The sequence below is a fragment of the Neovison vison genome, chromosome 2 (assembly GCF_020171115.1).
Source record: "Neovison vison isolate M4711 chromosome 2, ASM_NN_V1, whole genome shotgun sequence".
In the NCBI taxonomy this organism is placed as follows: Eukaryota; Metazoa; Chordata; class Mammalia; order Carnivora; family Mustelidae; genus Neogale; species Neogale vison.
Window position 1 is genome coordinate 237,858,008 of NC_058092.1, and position 26,021 is coordinate 237,884,028.

At 51.9% G+C, this 26,021-nt stretch overlaps 1 protein-coding gene across 4 annotated transcripts in view; it reads right to left on the reverse strand.

The window, feature by feature from the left end:
• C2H10orf143 (chromosome 2 C10orf143 homolog) overlaps positions 1–10,340 on the reverse strand; it is an 85,356-nt gene extending 75,016 nt beyond the window's left edge. For all 4 annotated transcript variants that reach the window (XR_006383379.1, XM_044240755.1, XM_044240753.1 and 1 more), the window contains exon 1: positions 10,209–10,340. Coding sequence is in view for 3 of the 4 variants with exons in the window: in XM_044240755.1 (XP_044096690.1) it covers positions 10,209–10,310 (102 nt within the window). In the remaining variant the exon portion in view is untranslated. The remainder of the gene's footprint in view (positions 1–10,208) is intronic.
• Positions 10,341–26,021: the final 15,681 nt, after the last annotated feature.

Below are 26,021 nucleotides of genomic sequence, written 5' to 3' on the forward strand. Positions count from 1 at the left end.
TATCCGAGACACCCCGCTCTAGAGTTTCTAAACTGTCAATACTTCTCTTAAGATAAACCATAAAAGACACCTGCAAAGCCAAGTGGCCCCCACCGCGGAGAGCACAATGACCACCCTCCATGGCTCCACCAGTGCGTGTGCGAGGAAGAAACCCACCTACTGGGACAAGCGCAGTGGCCACGTGGTGTGGCTTGTCCCAGAGAGGTGGGCATCCTCCACTGCCCCCGCGTCTTCTCCGCGTGAAGCAGCTGCCCCAGCCCTGGTGCTCTCTGAGCGTTCTTCTTCACGTGGAAGGCCTCCCTAATTGGACATCTGTGTGGTCCTCCGCTCTATCAGAGTACGTCCAGTCCTTCTAGCAGTCCCAGTAATCCTACTAACCACCCCCAAGATGTTTGCAAAGAACGCAGCCTCCCGCACCCTGCCCGAGGCAGACAAGAACCCCCGGGAGACCGAGGACGGGGGTCTCCGGTGACGCGGGACATAACCCCGACACCGTCAGCATGAGCACAGTGGGTGAAACTGGTCTACTCCCGCAAGCTGGGCTGACAGGGAAGGTGGAGATATAAAATACGCCCACATCACTGTATACACAGGCTTCACGCTCCCCGTCCGGAACACCGCAGCGGGCTGGCAGCAGGTCGCTCCCCTGCTCTTCTCCGAGTAACACCAGACGGGCCAGAAAGGAAAGCAAAGAGGCACGGGTGGGAGACTCTGAGCTAGAACCCATACTTTCTGGATGACCCCTCAAATGCTGGAAGTGCATTCGGAACCATTTCTGTGCTGGCTCAGGTGACACCGGGCACGGTAAGTCAGCAGACCTGTGCTCATCCGTGGCGACAAGCTGACATTCTTTAAGTGGGTCAGGCGGTTGGGGAATTGGGTCCCCACACCCAGGGGTGGCTGAAAAGCGAAGTCACGCTGGTACGTGGGTGGTGGGTGAGAGCTGGGCTCCTCTGGGGGGTGTGGGGGTTACCTGCTGGGGGGCCCTGACCAGCTGAGCGCATTAAATTATTCATGTTTTCTGCTATTTACAGCGGACTACTGAGAACTGACCACATGCGCTATTGACCTGGACACTTACTTGGCAAATTGTCCAGTTATTACGGATTGGCCTGGACCAAAGGAAGATGAAGCCTGCGGAGACATTTAACTCTAGGACTGGGTTGCGTGGCTCATTTCACTCCCTCCTGGAGAGGCTACGTCAGCCTTCATAAAGGCAAACAAAGATTTACCACCCAACTACGAAGACACTTGCACTGTATAAACAAAATTAAAATCCCGAGTATACACAAAGACCCCATTACTTAGCAATAATGGACTATCAATCGAGTAGCAACCTCACCAGAGAACACTGGAAACAGAAACACGGTTGGCTATGAGAAGACACTTGATAAGACACATAAATTAAAATATAAAATATGTATCGTGCTGCCTCACTGACAGAACAAAAACCCTGGCAGGTGTCGGCAAAAACGAGGTGCCCCCCCCCCCAGTGAGGAGACATGAGCCCACCTTTGTTGCCAGGGACTCTCTCCTTTATCAGAAGTGCCGAGGCCCAGCTGGACGAGCAGGGCGCAGGGAAGGGAGGAAGGTCATGGCTCCGCGATTCGACAGAAGTGTAGAAACCAGACTGGGGACGTCTTCACAACGCACCTGGCACACACTGCTGAGCCAGAAGAGGGGGCACAAGCCCATGGAGCGCAGCCCTGGGCCACCTCTGGAAACCTGTTCCTCCGCCCTATGCCCCAGAGGGATGTGGAGGAAAAAAAGAGGCCAACTTCTTGAAACGTCAACAAAAAAGCCCCCTGTATTCTCCCCAATCTGCACAGCAAGAAAACGGATTAATTCTTAAAAAATTAAACACCTTGAATTAAGCATCTTTAATGCATGCGCCAGTACTCGAGCTAAGCATACAAAGAAAACAGACGTAAATCACCAGAACTCAGAATGCAGTTAAGGGTGAGTCTCTGCGCACACACACATCTGATCTTTCATTCTCTACATACTGTGGGCATCTTTATGACTAATGGCCTTTTTTTTTTTCTTTTCAGCATAGCAGAATTCATGGTTTATGCACCACACCCAGGGCTCCATGCAATCCGTGCCCTCCATAATACCCACCACCTGGCTCCCCCAACCCCCCAGCCCCCGCCCCTTCAAAACCCTCAGATTGTTTTTCAGAGCCCATAGTCTGGTCTTTTTCCTAAAGACCATTTGCACTAGCAATGTGACGCTGGTTAATTGTGTCCCAGTTACCAGAAACAGTGGCGGAGTGAGGCTGCAGAGTTCAGTAGAGAAATTCGCTTTCGCTGGAGGAGCAGGTGTGAGCGTCCACCAGCCCCGAATACAAAACCATTAATGCCGGAACAGCAAGATTAATAAGGCCTGCAGACCGTCAGAGAGAGAACAGCTCCACCAGGCCCAGAGTCTCCTTCTGTAACACTGTGGTGTGGTGTGGTGTGCCCTCTTGGGAGGCCCGCTTTCGTGGGAGGTTGAGGACGGTGACACCTGACACCGAGTCCGCTACGGAGACCAGAAGCTAGGGTTCCTCCTCTCCACTCCACACGTTAACCACATGGTGAGGGCCCTACCTACACCCCCACACAAACACTCACACAAAGGGATCAGAGAGCTAAACGTAAGTGTGAAAAGCATAAACATTTTAGAGGGGAACACAGGACAAGATCTCTGTGAGCTTACTTACATAAAGAATCCTAAGATCTGACTAGAAAAACATGACCTATAAAGAGCCAAGTTAACAGACAGGACTTCATCAACATCCAAGACTTTGTGGGCGCTGAAAGGTGGCATTAAGAAAGTAAAAAGACAAGCCACATTCTTGGAGAAAACGTTCACACATCATCTGTACGTTAAAAGACATGCATCCAGAATATAAAGAGAAGTCTTCCAATTCAACAAGATGACATACTTTTTAACTGAGTAAAGGATTTGATAGTGATTTCCCCAACAAAGATATACAAAAGGCCTGAAAGTATGTGAAAAAACATTTGACATCATTTGTCTTTAGAAAAATGCCGACCAAAAGCACAACGGGAGAGCAGTTCCCCAGGACGGCTACCGTCAGAAACAGACGGTAAGGAGTGCTGGCAAGGGTGTGGAGAGACCAGAAGCCTCGTTCCATACTGGTGGGAACCTAAACGGTGCCGACGCGCTGGGAAACCCTTGGGCCATTCCTCAGAATGTGAAGCCCCTGGTTACCGGACGAGCCAGCAATTCCACAGCTAAATAACAGCCCAAGAGAAACGAAAACACGCGTGCACGCAAACACCTGCGTGTGGATGTTCACAGCAGCGTTCCGTCAAGTCTCAAAGCACCAGCGACTCAAACGTCCACCATGTGAGGCACCGGTGAAACGGGGAAGAGCCGCATTGGGGAGTATCATTCACCAACGGAAAGGGAGGACACACGGATACATGTGTCCACCGGGGTGAACCTCAGAAACGCGATCAGACCAAGTGAAAGGAGCCAGTCGGGACAGAGCTACACTGTGATTCTGTGTCCCAACGGTCTGGCACAGACAGACGGACAGAGACGGAAGGTCAGGCGTAGCTGCTGAGGGCTAGGGAGGTGGAAGAGAGTGACCGCCTCCTGGAACCCAGTTTCTTTCTGGTCATGAAAGTGTTCTTTATTTGGATCGTGGAGATATTTACAGAGCTCAGTAAATAGATTAAAGCCACTGACCTGTGCACTTTAAAATAGTGAACTTTATGGTATGTAAATTACAAACAAAGCTGTTTTTAAATATGCGCAGAAGTTCTGAATAATTCACGGAGAAAGTTACCCTGATGAGAAGCCCATGAAAAGCTGTCCGCGAGCAGGTCACCGGGAAGCGCAGCTCACACTCAGAGACACCAACCGCACCGCCCCCGGACGGACCACAGGCCGCCAGGGACGCGGACTCACCGGCGCCCTCTCCAGGCCGCGGGCGGGAAGCGGCGAACGCGGACTCACCGGCGCCCTCTCCAGGCCGCGGGCGGGAAGCGGCGAACGCGGACTCCCCGGCGCCCTCTCCAGGCCGCGGGCGGGAAGCGGCGAACGCGGACTCACCGGCGCCCTCTCCAGGCCGCGGCGGCTCGGGCAGCACAGGCCAGCGACCCCGGCTCCGCCGCTGGGGAGGACGCCGGGAGCCACAGCCGCCCGCGCCTGCTCCGAACGCGGCACTGCGCACCGCAGCCCCGCCGCAACTGACGGGAGGTTCGAGGAGGGACACGCGGGGAAGAGGGCGGGGCGGGGCCGCCAGCTGCGAGGGGCCCGGGCGCGGGGGACGGCCGGGAGCTCCCCGTGGCGGAGCCGGGCGGGGAAGGCGGACCCAGGGACATGAACGCGTGGCCGCGACGCCCCGCCGGGGCGACGCGAGGTTCTCCATTGGGGCCGCGCCCCAGCGCCGACATTCAGCGGGGACCCCCACGCGGGCCGGACGTCGCTCCAGTGACCGCCGCGGGACAAACGCGGGCTGAGCCGCAGCCGGGCCGGCGACGGCGACAACGGGGCGCGCTGTGGGCACCCGCCCGCCGGGTCCCGTCTCCCCCCCGCCCCCCCCCGCCCCGAGCGCGGACCGGTCCCTGAGAGCAGCCGGGGCGCCGCGGGCCGGACAGTCCCGTCGCTCCCTCAGCGACACGCGCCCGCGGGACGCCGCTCCCACCCGACGGGGCCGCCGCCTCAGTGCGACCCCGCGGGCGGCAGCAGGACCCCGCGGCGGCCACGGCAGGCGGAGCGCGAGCGCGGGAGGCGGCCGGGCGGGCGGCGCGCGCAGAGCCCAGGGCGGGACTGGCCCGCGGGGCCGGAGCCGCGGCCGCACCGGGCCGGCGGGAGGGCGACCCGAGAAGCCCCGCAAAGGCGGCGCCGCGGCCGTCAGGGCCTCGCCGCGGGGAGCCCGCTGGGCGGAGCAGCGACTCCCGACTCCCGACGGGGCAGACCGACCCCGACCGCCCCCGGGCCGGCCCCGCTGGGCTCCTCGAGCGCCGCTAAGGCCGGGACGAGGCCCCGCTGCATTGACGGCGCGGTTCGCAAGCATCAGCAGCGGCAGGTCTAAAAGCTACCGACAGAGCAGAGAGGACGCAAGACACCCTCCGCCCTCGACGTGAGAGGCAACTATTCGCAATACCAAGAACTGGGGAAAATGGTAGATTGGAACTTTATGATTTATTCATATCAAAATCTCCCCAGTTGCATCAAAAATATTCAGTAAAGCCTCAGGATACAAAATACACAGAAATCTGTTGCGCTTCTATACACTAATAAGGAAGTAGCAGGAAGAGAGATTAATCCCATTTATAACTGCACCAAAAATAATAAAACACCTAGGAATAAACTGAACCAAAGAGGTCAAAGACCTGTACTCTGAAACCTGAAAAACTGATGAAAGAAATTAAAGACACAAACAAGGGGTACCTGAGTGGCTCAGTGGATTAAGCTGCTGCCTTTGGCTTGAGTCAACATCTCAGGGTTCTGGGACCAAGTCCCAGGTAGGGCTCCTTGCTCAGCGGGGAGCCTGCTTTTCCCTCTGCCTCCTGCTTCCCCTGTCCGTGCTCTCTCACTCTCTCTCCGACAAATAGATAAGTAAAATCTTTTATTAAAAGTACATTTAAAAAGAAAAAGGAGGGGCACCTGGGTGGCTCAGTGGGCTAAAGTCTCTTCCTTTGGCTCAGATCATGATCCCAAGGTCCTGGGCTCAAGCCCTGCATTGGGCTCTCTGCTCAGAGAGGAGCCTGCTTCCTCCTCTCTCTCTGCCTGCTGCTCTGCCTACTTCTGATCTGTCAAATAAATAAATAAAATTTAAAGAAAAAGAAGGAAAGAAAGAAATTAAAGACACAAACCAATGGAAAAATATTCTATGCTCCTGAACTGGAAGAACCAATACTGTCAAAATGTCCATACTACCCAAAAAGATCTACAAATTTAATGCAATCCTTACCAAAATACTAAGAACATTTTTTTTTACAGAACTAAAACAATTAATATTAAAACTTGTAGGAAACAAACAAACAAAAAAACCCAAATAGCCAAAACAATCTCGAGAAAGAAAAACAAAGCTGAAGCTACCACAACGCCAGATTTTAAGGTATCCTACAAAGCTGCAGGAATCAAAACAGCATGAAAACTGGCACAAAACCAGACACAGACATCGATGGAACAGACTATAGAACCCAAAAATACAACCACAATTATATGGTCCGTTAATCTACGACAAAAGAGGCAAGCATATGCAATGCGGCAAAGACAGCCTCTTCAACAAATGGTGTTGGGAAAACTGGACAGCTACGTGCAAAACCATGAAACTGGACCACTTCCTACATCATATAAAAAAAAATAAATTCAGAATGGATTAAAGACCTGAGCATGAGACCTGAAACCATAAAAAACCTAGAAGAAAACACAGGCAGCAATCTTTTGGACATCTAGTAAGAAGCTGCTGTCTCCTGAGGCAAGGGTCGCAAAAGCAAAAGTAACCTTTTGGGTCTACATCAAAATAAAAAGCTTTTGCACAGTAAAGGAAATAACCAATAAAACAAAAGGTAACCTAGTGAATGTGAGAAAATATTTGCAAATGATATATACGATAAAGGGTTAATTTCTAAAATATATGAAGAACTCAAACAACGCAACATCAAAAAACCCAAATAATCCAATTAAATGGGCAGGATGTGAATAGACATTTTTTGAAAGAAGACATACAATTGGCCAACAGACACATGAAAAGATGCTCAACATCACTAATCCCCACAGAAATGCAAATCACAACTACAAAGAGCTACCACCTTACACCTGTCAGGATGGTTAAAATAAAAAACACAAGAAATAACAAGTGCTGGTGAGGATATGGGAAAAAAGGGACCCTCGTCCACCACTGGTGGGAATGCAAACTGGTGCAGCCCCGGTGGACAGCAGTGTGGAGGGTCCTCAATTAAAAACAGAATCAGTATATGATCCAGTAATCCCATGACTGGGTATTTACCCCAAGAAAATGAAAACACTCATGCAAAAAGATACATGCACCCCTATGTTTACAGCAGCAGCATCAACAAAAGCCCAGATATGAATGCAGCCCAAGTGTCCAGCCATAGATGAATGGATAAAGAAGATGTAGTATATACACACACGGAACATCACCTGGCTGCAAAAAAGAACAAAGTCTTGCCATCTGCAACACGGACTGACCTAGAAGATACAATGCTAAGTGAAATAAGCCAGCCAGCAAAAGACAAATACCATATGCTTTTGCATATATGGAATTCAAGAAACAGAACAAAGAACAAAAAGAGACCAAAAAAACCTTAAATAAAGAGAACAAACTGGTGGTTGTCACCGAGGCGGCGGGTGGGAGGTCAGGTAAAGGGGATTAAGCGTACGCCCACTGTGATGAGCACGGAGTAGTGTACAGAATTGTTGAAAAATTTTACTGTATATCTGAAACTAATACATCACTGTACGCACATTACACTTCGACTAAAAAAAATACATACCAAAAAAAAAACCTAAGGTAAAAATGTTTTTCAAAAGAAAAAACAAGTGATAACAAAACCTGTCAATAGCCAATTAATTAATGCATCCTGATATGTTATTTCCACAGGATACTGACAAAGAATCAAAGGAAATTACAAGAGAGAAGTGGCCACTTCTCCCTAGGAATCAAAAGCTGGAAAATGGATCTTGGATCAACCCAAAGGAAACCGGAAAAGATACCAATTCAATCGTGAGCTGAGACATTCTGGGTGCTTCTCTCCCAGAGAACTGGCTTTTTATAGAGGTCATGTGGAAGGAGCATCTTCACGGATGGTACAGGCTGAGCATTCATGACTCGAGGTGTTCTGGGCATGTGCTTTCCTTCTGGAACGGGTAGGGTGGTGACTGTGCCGTGGGCGGGGGGCCTGAACGAGCCACGCACCTGATGCCCCCAGGTCTCAGGGTAGATCTAACCAAGGATTTCCCTTTTCTTTCTGCAGAGCCTAGAATACTGCTTGCTACACACCAGGTGCTCAAAACGTGTCTACCTAACAGAAACGATAAACCCTACTGATACTTAACTGCTCCACATGGGACCTCATAAGGCACCCTTCCCACAGTCAGGACACTCGAGGGATGAGTGGAGGTGGCTCCCTCGGGCTCCGACAACTGCTTGTGAAGCTACTACAGAGATGGGTCCTGGCAGCTGCCGTTCCTAAAATTCCACTGGTGGTCACAATGCACAGGGTGTAGAGCCACTAATCTGCGAACAGAAATAGGAAATGCACTTCGCACAGAACCAAATTCTGGAAGGGGGCATGTGTGTGTATGTGTGAGAGATAGAGAACAGAAAACGCAGAGCAAGGACTTGGATACTTTATTGAACTCCATCTGGAATATTAGATCAAAGACCAAGGCACACGACAATATAAACAAGCACTTTATCGCATTAAGAGGCCATACACACCCTGGCAGTTAGACACTGAGCTCAGTACTCCTGGGCAACGGCCGGGGCCTACTGCAGCTTCAGGCTGGGCACTTTGCTTCAGCACTGCAATCTGAAAGGCCATTCAAGGTTTCGCCTCTAAGCCTTTCTTCCTTTCCAATCAATAAGGACTTTGTTGCCAAGCCCCACACGGGAGGCTACAGAGCCCCGTAGCTAAGAGGACAGGCTCTGGAGGCAGACAGTGGGGTCTAAGCCCTACTTCCCTACAAGCTGTGCATCCCCGGGCTGATTAACCTCCCTGCACCTCAGCTTCCTCCCTTGTAATCTGGGAACAGCAACAGAGTACTGCGAACTTCAGAGAACCCCCTGGTACCCACTCAATGAGCAGAAGTACCTGTAACCTCTGTTAAATGTCCCAAAGACGGAAAATGCAGCCTGTCCCAAGCGCAGCTCCTTTTGTCCTGCAGATCCACACCAATCCTCTCTCAGTAACAGCACCACTGCCCACCCAGGTGCCCGTCACAGCCGCGGGAGCCAGCCCATTCACTGTCTCACTGTCATCTCCGTCCAAGCCTGTCACCTCTCGGAATCCAGACACTCCCTGCCTTCACTCTGACCACCAGCCCCTTCATTCTCCCCAGAGCTCCCAGAATAAGCTCTTAAAACGTCAGTATGATCATGTCACTTTCCTATTTACTTCCAGCGTATGGCACGTGAGCGGTGTCGTCATGACCCAGCGCTGACCTCACGTAAGAGGACAACACTGGGGAGTGCAGGAACCAGGAGGAACCTGGTCCCTGGGTGTCTCTGATCTGGGCAGCACCAGTCCCGGCCCTGCATTTACGGTCCCCAATCCACCCAACCCTCCGCCTTGTCGGAGCGAATGTGGTTTGAAGCCTCCCTTGCAGAAGCTGAACCTGTGCCCTGGTAACATGGACCCTGGAAGTGCGCGCCTTCTGTGACAGGGCGTAGGTGACAATGGCCTCGTGTCTGGCAGTGGGGGTGAGGACGCCTGTGCAGGGAAGGAGACTAGCCACTCCTGCTCCGCCGAGCAAAACATCTGAGGAAACAGTGCTGCCTTACTCGGGCGCCAGACTCCAGGCTGATGGAGCCTGCAGGTGCAGAGGACACAGAATTCAGGTGCGGGGCTGCCGGCGGCTCCCGGGGGCTCTCAGCCAGGAGCCCCCGAGTCAAGGAGGTGCGGTGAGAGCCAACCCGCAAGCGGACGTGGAAGTCAGAGCCCTGCTCCGGCCCCACGGGACCTCCTCCAGCTCCCGAAAAGGCTGAGGAATTCCTGTCTCCCATCCTGCTTCCCTTCCAGACTCCCGCAGGCCTGGTCACGCTGGTCCAGCTCCCGCCGGACCTTGATCGGGGCCCCCGCCACCAGCCACCTCGCCTCACCCCGTTCCCTCCGCTCGAAGCACTCCACCCAGGCGTGCCCTCCACCCCGCAGCCCTACCCGCCCAGCCCGGCGCCTGCACGCGGGGGCGCGATTCAGGAGCAGCAGCGCGCACACCGCGAGCCGGCGCGGGTCAGGACACTGCGAAGGACTCTGGGTCGCGTCCTACCCACAGCGCCGAACTAGCAGCTCGCGGGCCCGCATCTCCGCGCAGGCGCGGCCGGCGGCCCGGAGGCGGGACAGCGCCGCGGCCCCGCCCATGACCCCGCCTCCTCGGCCCTGGCCTCACCCAGCCCGCCAGGAGGGCGCGGGCGCGGGCGCGACCCCGGCCAGGCCGCCTCCGGGAAGGCCCCAGGGACTCCGCCCTCCCGGCCCTCACGCCCAGGCCCCTGGGCTCACCGCGTCCCCCGGAACCTGAAGCTCCTCCGCCCTCCGCCGTCGCCACCGGCCCAGCACCAGCGTGTCCATGCGGCCCCACGCCCGAGTCCGCGGGCCTCTCATCCCACCCGGCGGCCGGCCCACGCCGCTGTGTCCACGCCTCCTCCCCCACCCACGTGTCCCGGGGGAGCCAATGAGCGATGGGGGGCGAGGCGAAACCCGGCGGGGCAGGCCCCGCGGAGCCTGCGGGCCGGCGCAGCGGAGACCAGCGTCTTCTGGGCAAAAGGGCGCTTGTGTCCCAGGTCACCATTTCCCGAGGGCCGGCCTGTCCCCTCTCCGACCACCCCGAAGAACCCAGTCTTTTAGCGTCCCGCCACGCCTGGTCTACAGGCGGCCGATCGGCCGGGGAGCGCCCGCCTCCTCGCTCTCGTGATTGGTCGCTGGGCGCCGTCGGCAGCCGTCTTCCCGCGCCTGGTGGCTGATGGATGGCGCAGCGAGCCAATCCGCTTGGGCGAGGGAGTGGGTCTCTGGGAGCTGTAGTCCCGGGGATCTGGCCTCACTTCCGGGCGGCTGCGGCCGTGGGGCGGTCCCCGGGCCTCCGGCGGGTGCCGAGCGCGCCGGGCTTTTTCGGCCGGCTGCGGGGCTGTGCAGCGCGGCGGGGGAGGCCTCGCCGCCCGCCGCTGCGCTCGCGTCCTCCGGGAGCCGGGCCGGGAGCAGGCAGCCCCGCCCAGAGCGCTCCGCCGGACCCTCCTGTTAACCGACACCTGCGCGAGCCGAGCCTCGGGCCGCGGCCGGCGGCGGGAAAGGGGCGGCCCCGCGGCGGCCGGTCGCTCGCAGCGTCGAACCCTCCCGCGGCCAAGCGCTTCCCAGGCCGCGGACCTCGGCGGTGCTTCTGCCGTTGGAGTCCCCGAGCGAACCGCCCTGCCGCCGGCCAAGGCTCGGCCCGGCCCCGGGACCCGAGCGAGCCCCGCCCGGGCTCCCCGCGGCCGGTCCTGGGCGAGCGCGCGGGCTCGGCTGCCTCCGGTGGCTCCCTGCGGACGGGAGGGGAAGCGGGGCGTCCTGAGGGCGAGGGGGGACCCCGAGTACGTGGCACCACGACTCGAACGAGACGCTCCGAGAACGGTGCGTCGCCGCCGCTGGTCCCGCAGCGACCCGGCCGCTGCCCGCCGACGGCCCCGTATCGAAACCCGGGCTCTCCCCGCGCGAGGCCGGCCCCGGAGACCCGACGGACCGGGGCGACCGCGGTCCGCACGCTGCGTCCGAAAGTTGTGAGGAGTCGACGTGCAGAGTTCTCGCCCGAGAAAAGATGAACCCCGCGAGGCGACACGCGGTGACCGACCCCATGACGTCATCTTGCAGTACGAATACGTCGGGTCATTGCGGCTCTGCAATGTTCTGTGCCCGTCGCGGCGCGATAAACGGGAGGAGGGACTTCGGGCCAGATGTGTTCTTGGAATCCAGGATCTCCGGGGTTTTTTAGGGCAGTAATATACATGGGGTGCAACACCTTCAGCAGGGCCTGGGGTAACACCCTATAATCCAGCACGGTATTTCTGTGGCAAAATGTGTGAATGTGCAGAAATATTCACCCTAACGGGGACATAAAACAGCTTTAGTCTTGTATCAGTTTACCTGAGTTTGCTCAAAATGTAGGAAGAACTCACTTGTAGGACTTGTTCGCATTTCAGAATGGAAAATAAGGTGCTATCGTGATCCTGTATGACTCCCTCTACCTTAAAAGCTTTTTTTTCTGGGTGTTGCAGTTTAGATGAAATGATCTGCTGTGCCGTCTGGTTTCAGGATCTCTGGTACTTGGTGCTGCTCTTCCAGATGCCGAGTCAACCGTTGGGTCCTGAGGGTCATGTAGCTTAGCCTACAAGCTAGTGACAGATCCTCTCCTTGACCAAACTGCCCTCTGGCTCCCCTGAACTCTCTTCTCAACGAGTCCCCAACTTTTGGGCTTCCGCGTCAGTCTCTGCATCCTCCAGTTTAAGCAAGAATCTTGCTAAGTCAGTTTGCCAGAATCCCCGATCCTTGATACCTGATTAGCCTCAGCATCTGATGGGGCTCCTCATTCCCCACATCCCCCCAGGTGATGTCTGACCACCGGGCCTGCCTTCAGCAAGAATCCCATTAGGTTGATTTAGAAAGAATTGCCCCTCATCCCAGATGCTTCCTCCTAGTAACATTTCACCCACCAACTTTCCCCTGCCCCGATCACACTCCTTGGCTATAAAGTCTCAGTCTTCTTTGTATTGGGAGTTGACCCTACTCTTCCTCCCCTGCTGCAAAACTCCAATGTAGTAATTCCTACAACTGTCATAATACCTTAACTGTTAGGAAAAAAATTGCCACAATGATCCCTCTGAATAAAGTCTGCCTTACCTCCATGTCAAGTGTCATGAATAATTTTTTCTTTAACACTGTGTACAGAAATAGATATACATTTAATAGATCACAATTTAGTGTAATACACTATCAAACACCAATCATTTGGGCATCAATTACAATATGTATACAAAACTCTGCTATTACTTAGTATATTGGTTTAAGTTAATATCGTAAATTTTTTAAACTAAAAATAATATAAAACATCTGTTATGTTTATAGTACTCCCTACTTTAATATTTTAAAGCAAATACATTAACTATTAGAAAAAATCTGGAAAATCCTCATGACATCGGATTCTTGCATATGACTCCAAAACCAGAGTCAACAACAACAAAAATACATAAACTGGATGATACCAAATTAGACACGTCTGTGCATCAAAGGACACTATTAACAGTGATAAGGCAGCCCACGAAATGGATTAAATATTGGCCAATCATGTCTCTGATAAGGAGTTAATATCTAGAATACATAAAGAACGCCTACAATTCCACAACAGAGAAACAAACAAACTGACTAAAGAGCGGGCCAAGGGCTTGCATAGACATCTCTTCAAAAATGATACACGATGGCCAATACCCGAAAATGATACACGATGGCCAATACCCGCTCGCAGAGATGCACATCAACTGGTCATAGGGAATGGAAATCCAAAGGACAATGAGATACCACCTCATACCCATGGGGAGGCCCATCATAAAAACACAAGTGTTGGCTGGGATGTGGAGAAATTAGAAGCCTTGGGTGTTGCTGGTGAGAATGTCAAACACTATTAAGAAAATGGCGAAGTCAGTCAGAGAAAGGCAAATACCACATGATTTCGCTGATACGCGGAATTTGAGATACAAAAGAGATGTGTTCATCTCTTCTGAGGGAGGGGAAAAAAACCCAGAGGGAAACAAACTTAAGAGACTCTTAGCCCTAGAGAACAGACTGACCTTGACAGAAGGAGGTGAGTGGGGGATGGGCTAGATGGGGGATGGGCATTAAGGAGGGCACTTGTTATGATGAGCAGTGGGTGTTGTATGTAAGTGATAAATCACAAAATTCTAGTCCTGAAACCAATATTCCACTGTATGTTAACTAGCTAGAATTTAAATAAAAACTTAAAACATAAAAAAAAAATCCTGTATAACATTTCCTCAAAAAATGAAAAATAAAATTACTATCCTGCTCCACTTCTGGGTTTATAACACAAGATAACTGAAAGCCAGGGCTCTAGCTCCCATGTTCATAGCAGCACTAGACACAGTAGCAAAAGGTGGAAAGAACCCAAGTGTCCAGAGACAGATGAATGGATAAATAAAATGTGGTCCCCCTCATGCAATGGAATACTGTTTAGCCTTAAGGAAGGACATTCTCTTTTTTTTTTTTCTTTTTTAATTTTATTTATTTACTTGACAGACAGAGATCACAAATAGGCAGAGAGTCAGGCAGAGAGAGAAAAGGAAGCAGGCTCCCTGCTGAGCAGAGAGCCCCATACTGGGCTTGATCCCAGGACCCTGGGATCATGACCTGAGCCGAAGGCTGAGGCTTTAACCCTCTGAGCCCCCCAGGCGCCCGAGGAAGGACATTCTGACACCAGCTACGACCTGGAATCCCAAGGGCGTTATGCTCAATGAAATGAGCCCATCACAAAAGACAAAGGATAACCCTACTTCCACCAAGTACTGGGATAATCAGCCTCGCAGAGACAGGCAGATTGTGGTTTCCAGGGGCTGGGGGAGGGGACTGGGGTGTTAGTAGTTCATGGGTGCAGACCTTCCCTTTAGAAAGATGGGAACGGTTCCAGACATGGATGGATGGTGTTGATGGTCGCTTAACGCCACTGAACTGAACACTTAAAAATGTTTAAAATGGTGAATTTTATGTTATGTACATTTCACTACAATATAAAAGTAAATATACTAAATAATAAAAGAAGTGTCTTTCTGTGCCATCACTTGCACACCGCCTTCCAGGGAAATGGCTCTCAGGAGGAAGGTGACCTGAGTTCCGCTTCTACCCTGCTCATCTCCAGCTCCCAGGCAGAGTGCTCTAACCTCTCATTCCCCGTCCCTCTCAGGGTATAAAATTGGGATGCTAAGAGAGGTGCCTACCTCATTGGGGTGCTGTGAATTTTCGGTGAGATACTGTCTGTCGAGTGGACAGACGTACGATGTGGAGTACGTGGTCAGCTCACAGTTCACTGTAGCTGCCCGGCCACCGTGGGTCTGTCCCCATCTAAGCACTGGACGTTTCTGGCGGTTTGGTTTGCTGAAGGCTGCAGAACCTAACAAGTGGTGTGCACCGGGGCAACTGTTCATTTCTGAGCCTCAGTTTCTCCATCTGCACAGTAGGAATAAAATAGCTTCCTCCTGTCACCTGCCTTCTTGGAAAGAGGGAGCTTCAAGGAGTGGCTGCAGATTGTTCGGAAGACATGCTCGGGGGGAGCCTGGGTGCCTCAGGTGGTTCGGTGTCTGACTCTGGATTTCAGCTCAGGTCATGATCTCAGGGTCATGAGATCGAGCCCCATGTCTGGCTTCGCGATGGCCATGTCTGCTCGGGATTCTCTCTCCCTCTCCCTCTGTCCTTCCCCCGACTCACACGCTCTCCCTCTAGAAGTAAATAAATAAAATACATGAAAAAAAAAATAAAAGAAAGAAAGAAAAACATGCTCAGGTTAGCCTGGCCAAGGGAGGTGTTTGTGTGTGTGTGTGTGTGTGCGCACGCGCGCGCACACGCGCGCTAGTGTGTTGTAGGGAGGGGGTTGAGTAATTGTTTTGCTGCAAAGCTACGTCTGATTTTCCAATGACTTAAACATCCCCCCTTTCAAGGTCCCTCCAATGACCTCCTAAAAATTGTTACCTCTGCTCATCCTACTGGGATGTGAAGAGGCACTACATGTTAAAGCTCTAGCACAGAGATTGGCACATAGTAGCTACTTAATAAACAACAAAGGTCCCTTCTTTTCCTTCTCACCCTCTTATTAAAAGAAATTCCCAGCACTTCCTTGGGCACTTGTATAGGCTTATAATTTTTCTTTGAAATCCGCAGCTTTTAGATATTATTTTTTTTAAAGATTTTATTTATTTATTTGGCAGAGAGAGATCATAAGCAGGCAGAGAGAGAGAGAAGGAAGCAGGCTCCCAGCTGAGCAGAGAGCCCGATGCGGGGCTCGATCCCAGGACCCTGGGATCATGACCTGAGCCGAAGGCAGCGGCTTAACCCACTGAGCCACCCAGGCGCCCCGCTTTTAGATATTATTATAGCAATAACGATCACCCTCTTTGCCTGGAAACATTTCCCCCTAAGCTGCAAGGGCTTGTTTCTTGTTGCTCAGGTGTTGACTGATCTGTCCCTCCTCAGAGGGGCCGGGCCGACACCCTGCCCTGAAGCAGCCGCAGGGCCCGCTGCTCACCCACAGCCTGGCTCCCCACCTCCACGGCACTCGGCCCGAGGCGTTCTTTTTCTCTTCTTCCGTCGGGGTCCCGTACCCACCCCCTGCCACCAGCGTGCTGGTGCTCCACCGGCCAGGGACAGGCCCACAGCTGGACGCAGGCGCTGGAGGCTAGAGCAGTCCGTTTGGCACCCCGGACGTCAGGGAGCCCCACACCAGTGCTGCAGGGCCGTCTTCGTGCTCAGATAAAGAACCAGGCTCAGATGCTTTGCCCGCGGTGCCCAGGGCTACAGAAGGCCCGGGGGGCGGCCCTGACTTCTGACACAACCCTGCCTGGATCGCTGACTGTTTCCGCCTTTCATTCCTGTGGAGAGCCTCCTTACTGAGTGGCGAGTCACAAGCCACACACCCCACTCCTACCCAAGGGCTCTAGTCTGCCATTCGCCCCACGGGCCTTGGTTCCGCAGCCCAGTTTCTAGGCCCCCTGCTGTAAAGTGCAGCCCTCCAGAGACGGCCTTTGCAAGGGACAACTCTGTTGTACACCTTTACTCTGCGCTCCGCCTCTGTGCCAAAGTGGCTCGTGCACAGGAGTGGGTGGTCAGGGGCCTTCTCCTCCCTGAGAACCTGGCAGGTCTCTGCCTCCCTGTGTGCCATCTCCCCAAGCAGCCTGGGTCCGCCAGGTCCCTTCCCTGACCTGGGGCCCTGTGCACGCTTGGCCTCTCTCCTCCTCATTGCTCGCAGTCCAGCTGCCGTCTGTCTCTCCCACGGGAACTCCCCTCCACCTGTAGGGACTGGCCTGGTCCTCCACGGAAGCCACCCCCTTTCTGTCATGCTGTCCTTATCTTCGCAACTGCATCCCTCTGGACTTGGATGCTTTCTGCATAGAGCGGGCATGTGACAAACGTTCTTTCTTGGGGACTTAAGAGGGAGTATGTGCTGCCTAGGGAAGTCCTCTCACTCATGACAAGAAGCCGCCTTACCGGAGAGACCATCTGCGGACACATCACAAAGTCAGAACTGCAAGGGCAAAGGCTCAGTACTGATGGGTGACTGAGGCTCGCACGCACCTGTTCACTCACTCGGAAACATTCCATTGCCTGCAAAGTGGAAGGTTCTCTGAGTAGGTGCAGGTCTGTTATCTGTGAACTCAGAGGCTGACCCTCTGTTCGCCGGAAGCTCTAAGACTGTCTTTATCTCCGTGTCCCCAGCGCCCAGCACAGGCAGGGCCCAGGGTGGGGATTCAGGGCCAAGACAGTGAATGAGTGAGTGCACAAGGTTATCAGAGTTGTGTCTGCTCCAGCTGAGGCCAGAGGCCTTAAGAGAAGTGCCCTGGCCTCTCACCTCTCCGGGCCTGCTATCAGCAAATGACATTTATTTGTCGCTGGACCGTTAAGTGGAATAACAAACTTTCCTGTCTCTTGGCCCTCGTTGTTAGGCTTGGTCTTCAGCTCTACAGTGAACCAGCAACTTGTAAGGGCCTCTCACTGGGGACAGCTTTATTCCTGGAGGATCCACGTCTGGAGATGCACTTCTGTCCAGAAGATCAGCACACATTTGTTTTTCTGGGGGTCATGGTTTTGTGTCAATGCCATTTTAGCTCGGGCTCTATTTTCCTTTATGGCAAGACTTGGTGTAAGATTTCTCTACACGCCGTCTCTATAATGATCCAGGAACACTTCACTGAAGCAAAAAAAAAAGAAAGAAAGAAAGAAAAAACCCACCACATTTCAACTTCCAAAATAATATCTCTGTGTGGAGACTTCTGAGATCTAAGCCAGTTCCCCAAATCATTTCCTGCTCCTGTAAATGTGCTCTTCAGGGATGACCAGCAGCGGATACTTATTTAATATCGAAAGACTTTATGACCAGTTCAAATGAGACATGTATATGCTGCTGTGCAAGGTACGTGCCCCGTCCCTCCCGGAATGTGAGTGTAAACACTTGGCACGTACAGAAGGCAAGCATTTCACGGTCTGCTGTTTTGCATTTTCTTCCCAGGTGCTGTAAATAAATAAGAATATTAATAACCCACAATTGTGCCTTCTAAAATCAATAATAGCTTTCTGTTTGAACGGAAGTATTAATTGTATCTCATCTTAACTTATCTCTGCTCCTAATCACTTGGTAATATTTGTCAAGCGCCAGACGTTAGTGTCCTTTCTGTGCTATACTATGTCTCAACAACAGATTGAAATTTTAGCATGATGTTTTATATTTCATCCTAAATTTCTTTTATTTGCAAGTGTATGAAGTCACATTAGTTATGTTCGATAATCCATTTTTGGCATGTATTTTCATATAAATTATAGGGTGTTTTGGCCTCTCAGCTCTCACGACATAGCAAGGAGATCCCCGGCAGCGTGTGGAAATACGACTGTGTGTGGGTTGGAAGTAATAAGGGTTATAAATGACTCACTAGGTATAGAAAATAAAGGAGAAGACTTATCAGGGAGAAGTAAAGAAGCTTGCTCTCTTTATGTGCCACGAAAGAAGGCACCAGAAAGATATACTGCTGTCCCCTTCTTGTTATTTCTAAGGGGGGTTTTATTAACCCCTTTATATCAATCAAAATAAATTGATTGCCAGTGAATGCAATATTTCCTGACTATATACGATTTGAAATTATAAGACAAAAGCAAAGGCATGGAAGCTCATATGCTGCATCTCCCAGTATGTAAGAGACAGAGCCCCTCCGAAGAGATTGCTAAATAGTGTTAAAGGTTTGTACGACAGTCCCTTAGAACATTCTCTCTAAGGACATGGCTAGGCCTTGGGATCATTTGGAGTTTGGCTTCATCCTGCCGTGTTAGTGACCAGGTATTCTAGAACACTGTTGTTTCATATTTACGTCCCAACGTAAAAGGACGTATTTCTGTGGGGTGAATATGGTTATGGCCAATAATAACACGGTCCTCTGTAAGAATGATGATTCAAGGGGAGAGAACACTGGGTAGCCGGAAACTCACTGTGCCTCCCGAAAGGGGGGTCCATCTCTGCTTGTTGTGATTCAGGGACAAAAAGTGTGTGCAAAACTAGAAAACTGGGATTTCATCCAAATGGCAGATAGCATCCCTCCTGGTCTGGACTAGTCCTGAGAGAAGACTGGAGAGTCAAGGACAACAGGAATAAAACATAGCAGGATAGAAGGTGGGACTGGTAGGGGTCTCCCCATGGAGGGACAAGGATGCCAGATAGCATTGTCCTCTTCCACCTCAGCCCCTAGGGTGGCTGCGGCCGGACCTCTGCCAGGCTCGGGACCTGGCAGAGCTGCCCTTAGGGTCTGCAGAACCTGCCAGATGGGGCTTAGCGCCTCTGTTTCCCTCAGACCGGGGGCATCAAGGGCTTTTCTTTCCGGGGCCCCACACCCCTTCCTCTTTTTTTTCTTAATTTTAAAAGATTTTTTTATTTATCTGACAGACAGAGATCATAAGTAGGCAGAGAGGCAGGCAGAGAGAGAGAGAGAGAGGAGGAAGCAGGCTCCCTGTTGAGCAGAGAGTCCCATGTGGGGCTTGATCCCAGGACCCTGGGATCATGACCTGAGCCGAAGGCAGAGGCTTTAACCCACTGAGCTACCTGGGCGCCCCAACACCCCTTCCTCTTATCAAAGGAAGGAGACTCTCCCCTCTACCTCCTGTTATTCATTTTATGGGTCAACACAATCGGACTGAGAAAAGAATGTGTGTCTTGCTTTGAAAGTCTAAAGTGGGTGGTGGCACTGAATTGATTAAGTGAGCTATTTATTCTGATTAAATGATGAATTAAATATTATATAAGTAATAAGTAACATTAAATAAATATTAAATAAATAATAAAGCATATTTCATACAAAGGAGCGAGTGATTGCTGCTAACTGAAGGTAGGCTATCGATGGAGTGACTACCACGGTTTGCTGTCCTCTGATGGAAGGACACAGGCTTGGAGGTGTGAACTCAGCTACTTCGTCACGAGAACGTGAAGTGCTGCCTCATTTATGTTACATACACATCAGGGCAATGGGGCCCCTGCATCGTGTAAGTATCAGTGGTTTGCTTTTTTTCCTTTCTTTTTTGCTTGTTTGGTTCTGAGGAAGGAATTCAAAGCCAGCAGCGATCTGGCAGGAAAACTGTCACAGCCATCAGAATCCAACCCGGGCAGGCCAGCTTGGAGACCATTGAACTGGGAATCCTTTCTGGATTCGAAGCGAATCCGGGTTGATGCCCAGCACCCAGAGTTACGTCATTCTTTTGCCGCCCCCGAAAGCGCCCCCGAACTTCCTGGAGAACAGCTGCTGACAGGAGCCGGGCTCCCGAGCCGCCTAAGGGCAGGTGCACTGAACTCCGAACATTCCGCCCCGAACGGCCCACTGGACTCCAGCGAGGGCGGTCATGTAGGGCCAGCGTTCACACAGCAGCCCTGGAAGAGGCCCAAGAACACACACTTCAGATGACTGAGAGCAGAATCCTCGTGTCCCGTCGTCCTGTACCCTGGGAAACGTCACTGTTCTCTCTCACAGAATAGAAAGTGCAGGAAGCGTGAGTGGCCGAAAGTCGAGGCATTGAGGCAAGGGTGAGACTGTGGTGGTTATGGATTTAACTAAAGTTCTGGTCAGCTTCTCGGGCTGGGATGGCATCTGCCGTGTGGTGAGAACCAACGAAGGACTGTGAGCTGTGCGCTGCGGAGATCTGTCTTTAAGGAACGTGCGTGTGTGTTCCCGGTGCTTCCCAGACCTCTGTACCCCGAATTCCTTCCACGGGTAGGAAGGGCCACTTCCACGCACAGGGCCCACTGGATGCTCCCGATGGCCACTCCACACGCACATCTCCGTGCCAGAGCAGACCGTGAGAGAATGCCAAGGTCGGCGCGCCCGAGGCCCACGCGTTCCCAGGAGATGACACGGGTGCGGGGCCGGTGTCTGGAAGGGCCCTTGTGGGACCTCAGTGCGGAAGCCGCACAGCCCGAAGGAGCTCGCCTGGTTAAAACTCAGCTCCCTTAAGAATTACTTCTGATTGATAAGCGATGCTGTTTGTGACATCAAATCGAGTTCATCTGTGTCCTTAGTTTCTCAAAACTGAAGCAAGAATTATAGATGGGAGAAGAGAATTAACACCAGAGGGACTTAGAGAACACCTACACAGACACACATGGGCACACGCAGTACTGTTTCCATGTGGAAAGTTGACCCAAGACAACAGGCAGCTGCCTATAGACATTCACAGAGATTACGAACACTCATGATCAACAGAGTGTCCCGGTATCCCCACCTGCCCCGTCACACCCGCAAACAAACACGCATGTGCGCGTGCAAGTGACGGCCTGGTCCCCGCCAGCACCCTCCCTCTCCCCCAGCCCTGCACGGGCACGCCTTCCCGGCGCGGCACGGACTCGGGAACTGTCACAGGATGTCTGGTACGTCAGCCACTGAACTGAGAAGGGCCCGGGAAGGTGCTCGAAGTTGGCAGGTCAGGGAAAAGCACGTGCTTAGTGGATCAGCAGAGTGCCAACAGACACAAAATCAGTTTGTGTAAATCCTGAACGGTGGCCTCTTGATGTTGCATAAAGAAGCCACCCAACAGGGACGCCTGGGTGGCTCAGTTGGTTAAGCAGCTGCCTTCGGCTCAGGTCATGATCTCAGCGTCCTGGGATCGAGTCCCACATCGGGCTCCTTGCTCGGCAGGGAGCCTGCTTCTCCCTCTGCCTCTGCCTGCCTCTCTGTCTGCCTGTGCTCGCTCTCTCTCCCTCTCTCTCTGACAAATAAATAAATAAATAAATCTTTAAAAAAAAAAACAAAACAATGTGTTAAAAAAAAAAAAAAAAAAAAAAAAGAAGCCACCCAACAAAGGATGCTCCTTGCCCAGCCTGAGGAGGCAGCTGATGCCACCTACAGCCTGTAGACAGTCCGCAGCCGATCCCGCTGCCCAGTCTGGCCCTGCGTGGAAGAGAGGTTAGAATTTACACTGGGGATGGAAAAACGGGCTGTCAATTCTCAGGATGACTTTTTTTCCTGATAAATTATAAATAATTAAATGTGAATTTAAAAATTATCGACTAAAGTGTTTTTGGAGATCAGAGTAATTGGATTAAGATTTGTGAATACATTTCTTATAAATATATTTCCTCTAGAGAGCACCTTAGGAGATATGCGTGTGTGTGTGTATGTGTGTGTGCACTTGTGTGTGTGTGTAGCAAGCCCAGAACATTCAACCCAATTCCAGTTCAGGTGAGCAGGTGAGTACATGCTTACCCATGTAGTCACATCTTAGGAGAAACCAGATGGCTGTGGAACCATCAGATAACACACACATCTGAAAAGAAATGGAATGTATTTTTATTGGCACAGCCAAGATGAAGTATGTCTTGAAATCTGTTTTACAAATAAACTTGCACATAAATTGTCCATTCACTGCTTCGAAATCTTTTTTCACGTTTGAGGAGCTGTCAGGGGTCCCTAATAAACATGAGTCTTATTTAGTTTACTGGATATATAATTCTTCTTTTCTTTGAAAATAATTATTTTTCAAGCAAGTGCAGCAAAAATACAACCAATAAAAATCTAGCTATGACAGCATAAACAACGTTTATAGCCAGCATATACATAGAATTCTTCCAATAAAAGCAGTTTCTAGTAGGCAAAGGAACACAGAAAATTGGCCGACTGATGCCGAGATCCAAGCCTGGGCTCCGAAGGGTTGACAGACAAAGCCTCACCGCCTGTTGCCACTTCCCCGTCAGGATAGTCCCTGACTGTCGGGACCTGCTGGAACATCCCGCCTGCCGGCATGTTTCAACATGGTTTGTGAGACGCCCTCCCCACGACCCAATCTTGAAGGGGCCTCCAAAGCTGATGGACAGTGGGGTGAGAAGGTCCTGGGAGGGCTCTGGCGGTCAGGACACAGACCTTCTACCTTTTGGTTCTCCCTATTCTGCGTCCAGAGCAGTGGTGTCTTGAGAGGGTGGTGCCAGGGTGAGTGCAGGGCTGGGGCCCGGGGTTTAGGGTGGATTTCACAGAATCTGGCCCAGGGATTCTGCTCTGGATTTTGGTCACTTCCAGTCCCCTGGAAGGCCCCTGGGCTGTTTGGGCTCTTCCCAGCCCTGTACCCAGCGGTGGTCACCGTGCCCCTGGTTAGGAGCCCTGGCCACCAGTGTGTGTGGACAGAGTGTGCGCCTGCGGGGAGTGGGGGGAAGGGGGGGGACTCCTGGTCGTCCCCAGCCAGGTACGGACCCCTCCTGGGGAGCTCCATGTTAGAGGGTTCTCAGCAGACGTGCGGGTGCTCATTTATGCTTTTTATAGTAGCTGGAGAAGATGTTATCCCAGCTTGAGAACAGAAATTAAAATATGTATCCTTCAGGTGCAAATCTACTGTACTTACAGTTTTACTGTTTCTCTGCAGGGGGGCTCCATTAATCTTGTAACAGGGAAATTCCTAAGGAAATTAATTCCCTCCAGTTGGGGTTATTCTCAACTGGTCTTCGGGGGCGGAGTAATTGGAATTTAAGAGTCTCTTTTAAAAGAAAGGAAACATTGGCCATTTTACTTGAATAACAACACTTTTTAATGCCATGCTTTGCCCATTAAAAACGCTGGCTCATTCTCTCCCTCTCCGAACTCCTGTGTCTCTCAGCACCTTGGGGTGAAATTTACAACCTGACCCCCCTGCGAAGCAGCCCCCCACCCGCCCCCCTGCCAGGCTGGGGTTTTATTCCCGTCCTCTTCTGTAGCGTCCAGGCACTCCTCCCAACCATGGCTCATCGGTGTCTGCATTGCCCTTGGCCCTGTGCCCTGCCAGGGAGAGACACTTGGCCCCGGGAAGGAAGGATGTGTCGTTAAAAATGCACGGCTAAAGTATTTCCTTGCCTGTTTAGGAGCAGTAAATGTCAGCTGTCGTTACCGGAGAAAATGATCACACCTCCATCTCTCTCCCACACACCCTTCTTTAAAATGGGGTCGATTCACCAGCGTCGGTGGACCTGCTTTGCTCCCGGGAAGGCCCCTGCAGCTCTGTCTAGAGCTCTGGCTCTCCTAGGCCAGGATTTCCGTCTTCAAGACCCATCACCCAAGCTTCCCGGTCCCCACGTTCCAGGTCCCTGAGGTGCCACACAGCACCCTTGGGGAGACCTAACATCCGTTTCAGGACTGTGCTGCTGTCCTGGGACAGCTGTTCCTGCCTGAGGAGAGTATGGAAGCCCAGGAGAGGCCCCTGCCCCAGGGACACGTCAGGTAAAATATCACTGGGTTCCCAAAAGGGACGCCGCGAGGGAAGAGGACATGGCTACATGGTGCTTAAATATGGGGTCAGCAGAAGGTCAGTGTCTGGTATGAACACACACTGGGGACAGAGGCCCAAATCAGCCACAGTATCTTGCTTTCCTGTGTTTTTAAGCTTATGAGCCCTAACAGGGTGTTGGGAAAGCCAAGTCCAGAATACCCTGTAACAGGCCAAACCAGTTTAAAACGATGAGGAGGAGTTTTCCCCTTTAGGTGCGACGTGGTTAGAGAGAGGACAGGGTATTAACAGCCTGCAGGTGGGATGGGGGCTGTGGTGGGACGCCAGGCGGGCTTGAGGTGGTAACAGCAAGCCTGGGGGGAGTCTTGATGCGGCCCCTTCCCTGCTGTGGATCTGGGTGTTTCCTTCGCTACGGTGTGCAGGTAGGCGGTGATGTCTTTACGTCAGCAGCTGGACAGAGCACTGACTGATAAATGCAGCTGAACAGAGTGCTGAGTGATAAATACAGACCAGGGTGAAGGCTTTGGCAGGGGCAGGTACATCTGCCTGCAGATCCGCCGCTCACCAGCAAGAGCCGCACACTGGTTGGGCTCAGGGCCTGGCAGAGTGGTCTGGTCTCTCTCGCCAAAGTTAGAGCGTTTGAAAGCTCAGAGGTCAGCTTCTAACCCTGAGGCCTGTTGATGTCAACAGTGGGAGCTGCAGAGAGAGCCCAAGGCAGGCAGGAGCGGACAGGTAACCTGGGAGTTTCCCTGACAGTCTGTCCTGAAAGCAGAGCGGTGCTCTGTACCTGGTGTGTGCTGCTCTCAGCAAATTCCATTTAAAGGGAAAATCAGGCTTTTTAAAACAGCCCCATTAGAGGGAGTGATTACTGCTGCTTTTTGAAAAAGAATGACTATAGCACATTTCCCTAGTGCATTACAGTTTCATTATTTTTTAAATGACAAAGTCAGTCCATGTCCTTTGAAAAAATGCAAATGACACTAAAAAGTACAGGGTGTAAAAAGGGAAGGTCCTCCCTTTGATTCCCCTCTTTTCTGGGGGCAAGCTCTGCTAACACTTTGGGACCTATCCTTCTGAAGACCTTTATTCTATGTAATGTTCAGCTTATATACAGTCATGCTATATTACTTACCTATAGTTCTGTTTAAAACGGCCATCGGAGTACACACATCCTATTTTGCAACGGGCTATTTCCCCCCACCTTCTATCGCATTTTTGCATAGTAATTGCTAGGTTTCATTTACTTAAAAAAAAAAAAAAGCCTTTTTTGGGTACATTTTAAAATAATTTCGTGCCATGTGCAGTTGTTAGGAATAATAGAGAGAGATCCTGATCATATTCTCCCCCAAAGATGACATTCCGCAAAGCTGTAGTACGAAATCACAACCGGGATGTCCACATTCCCGCCATCCGCCCCTCTTCTTCGGGTTCCCCAGTGTTACTGGAAAGCGTGTGTGTGTGTTTTGTCCCATGCAATCCCATGTTTAGGTTTGCATATGTACCACCGCAGTTGGGATACAAAACAGTTCCTCGGGGGCGCCTGGGTGGCTTAATGGGTTGGGGCCTCTGCCTTCCGCTCAGGTCACGATCCCAGGGTGCCGGATCCAGCCCCGCATCCGGCTCTCTGCTCAGCGGGGAGCCTGCTTCCACCGCCCCCCCCCACTGTTTCTCTGCCTACTTGTGATCTCTGTGTCGAAAAAAAACAAAAACAAATAAACAAAAAAACAGTTCCTCGTGGCTCTTACTGTATTTTAAACGTGATTTCCCACTTTTGGTAATATCCCTGTCTTTTACTTAATTTCATTTTAGGTTAAAATGTCATCTTGTTGCATGTCCAGACCTCGTGACTTCACCTGCGCTCAG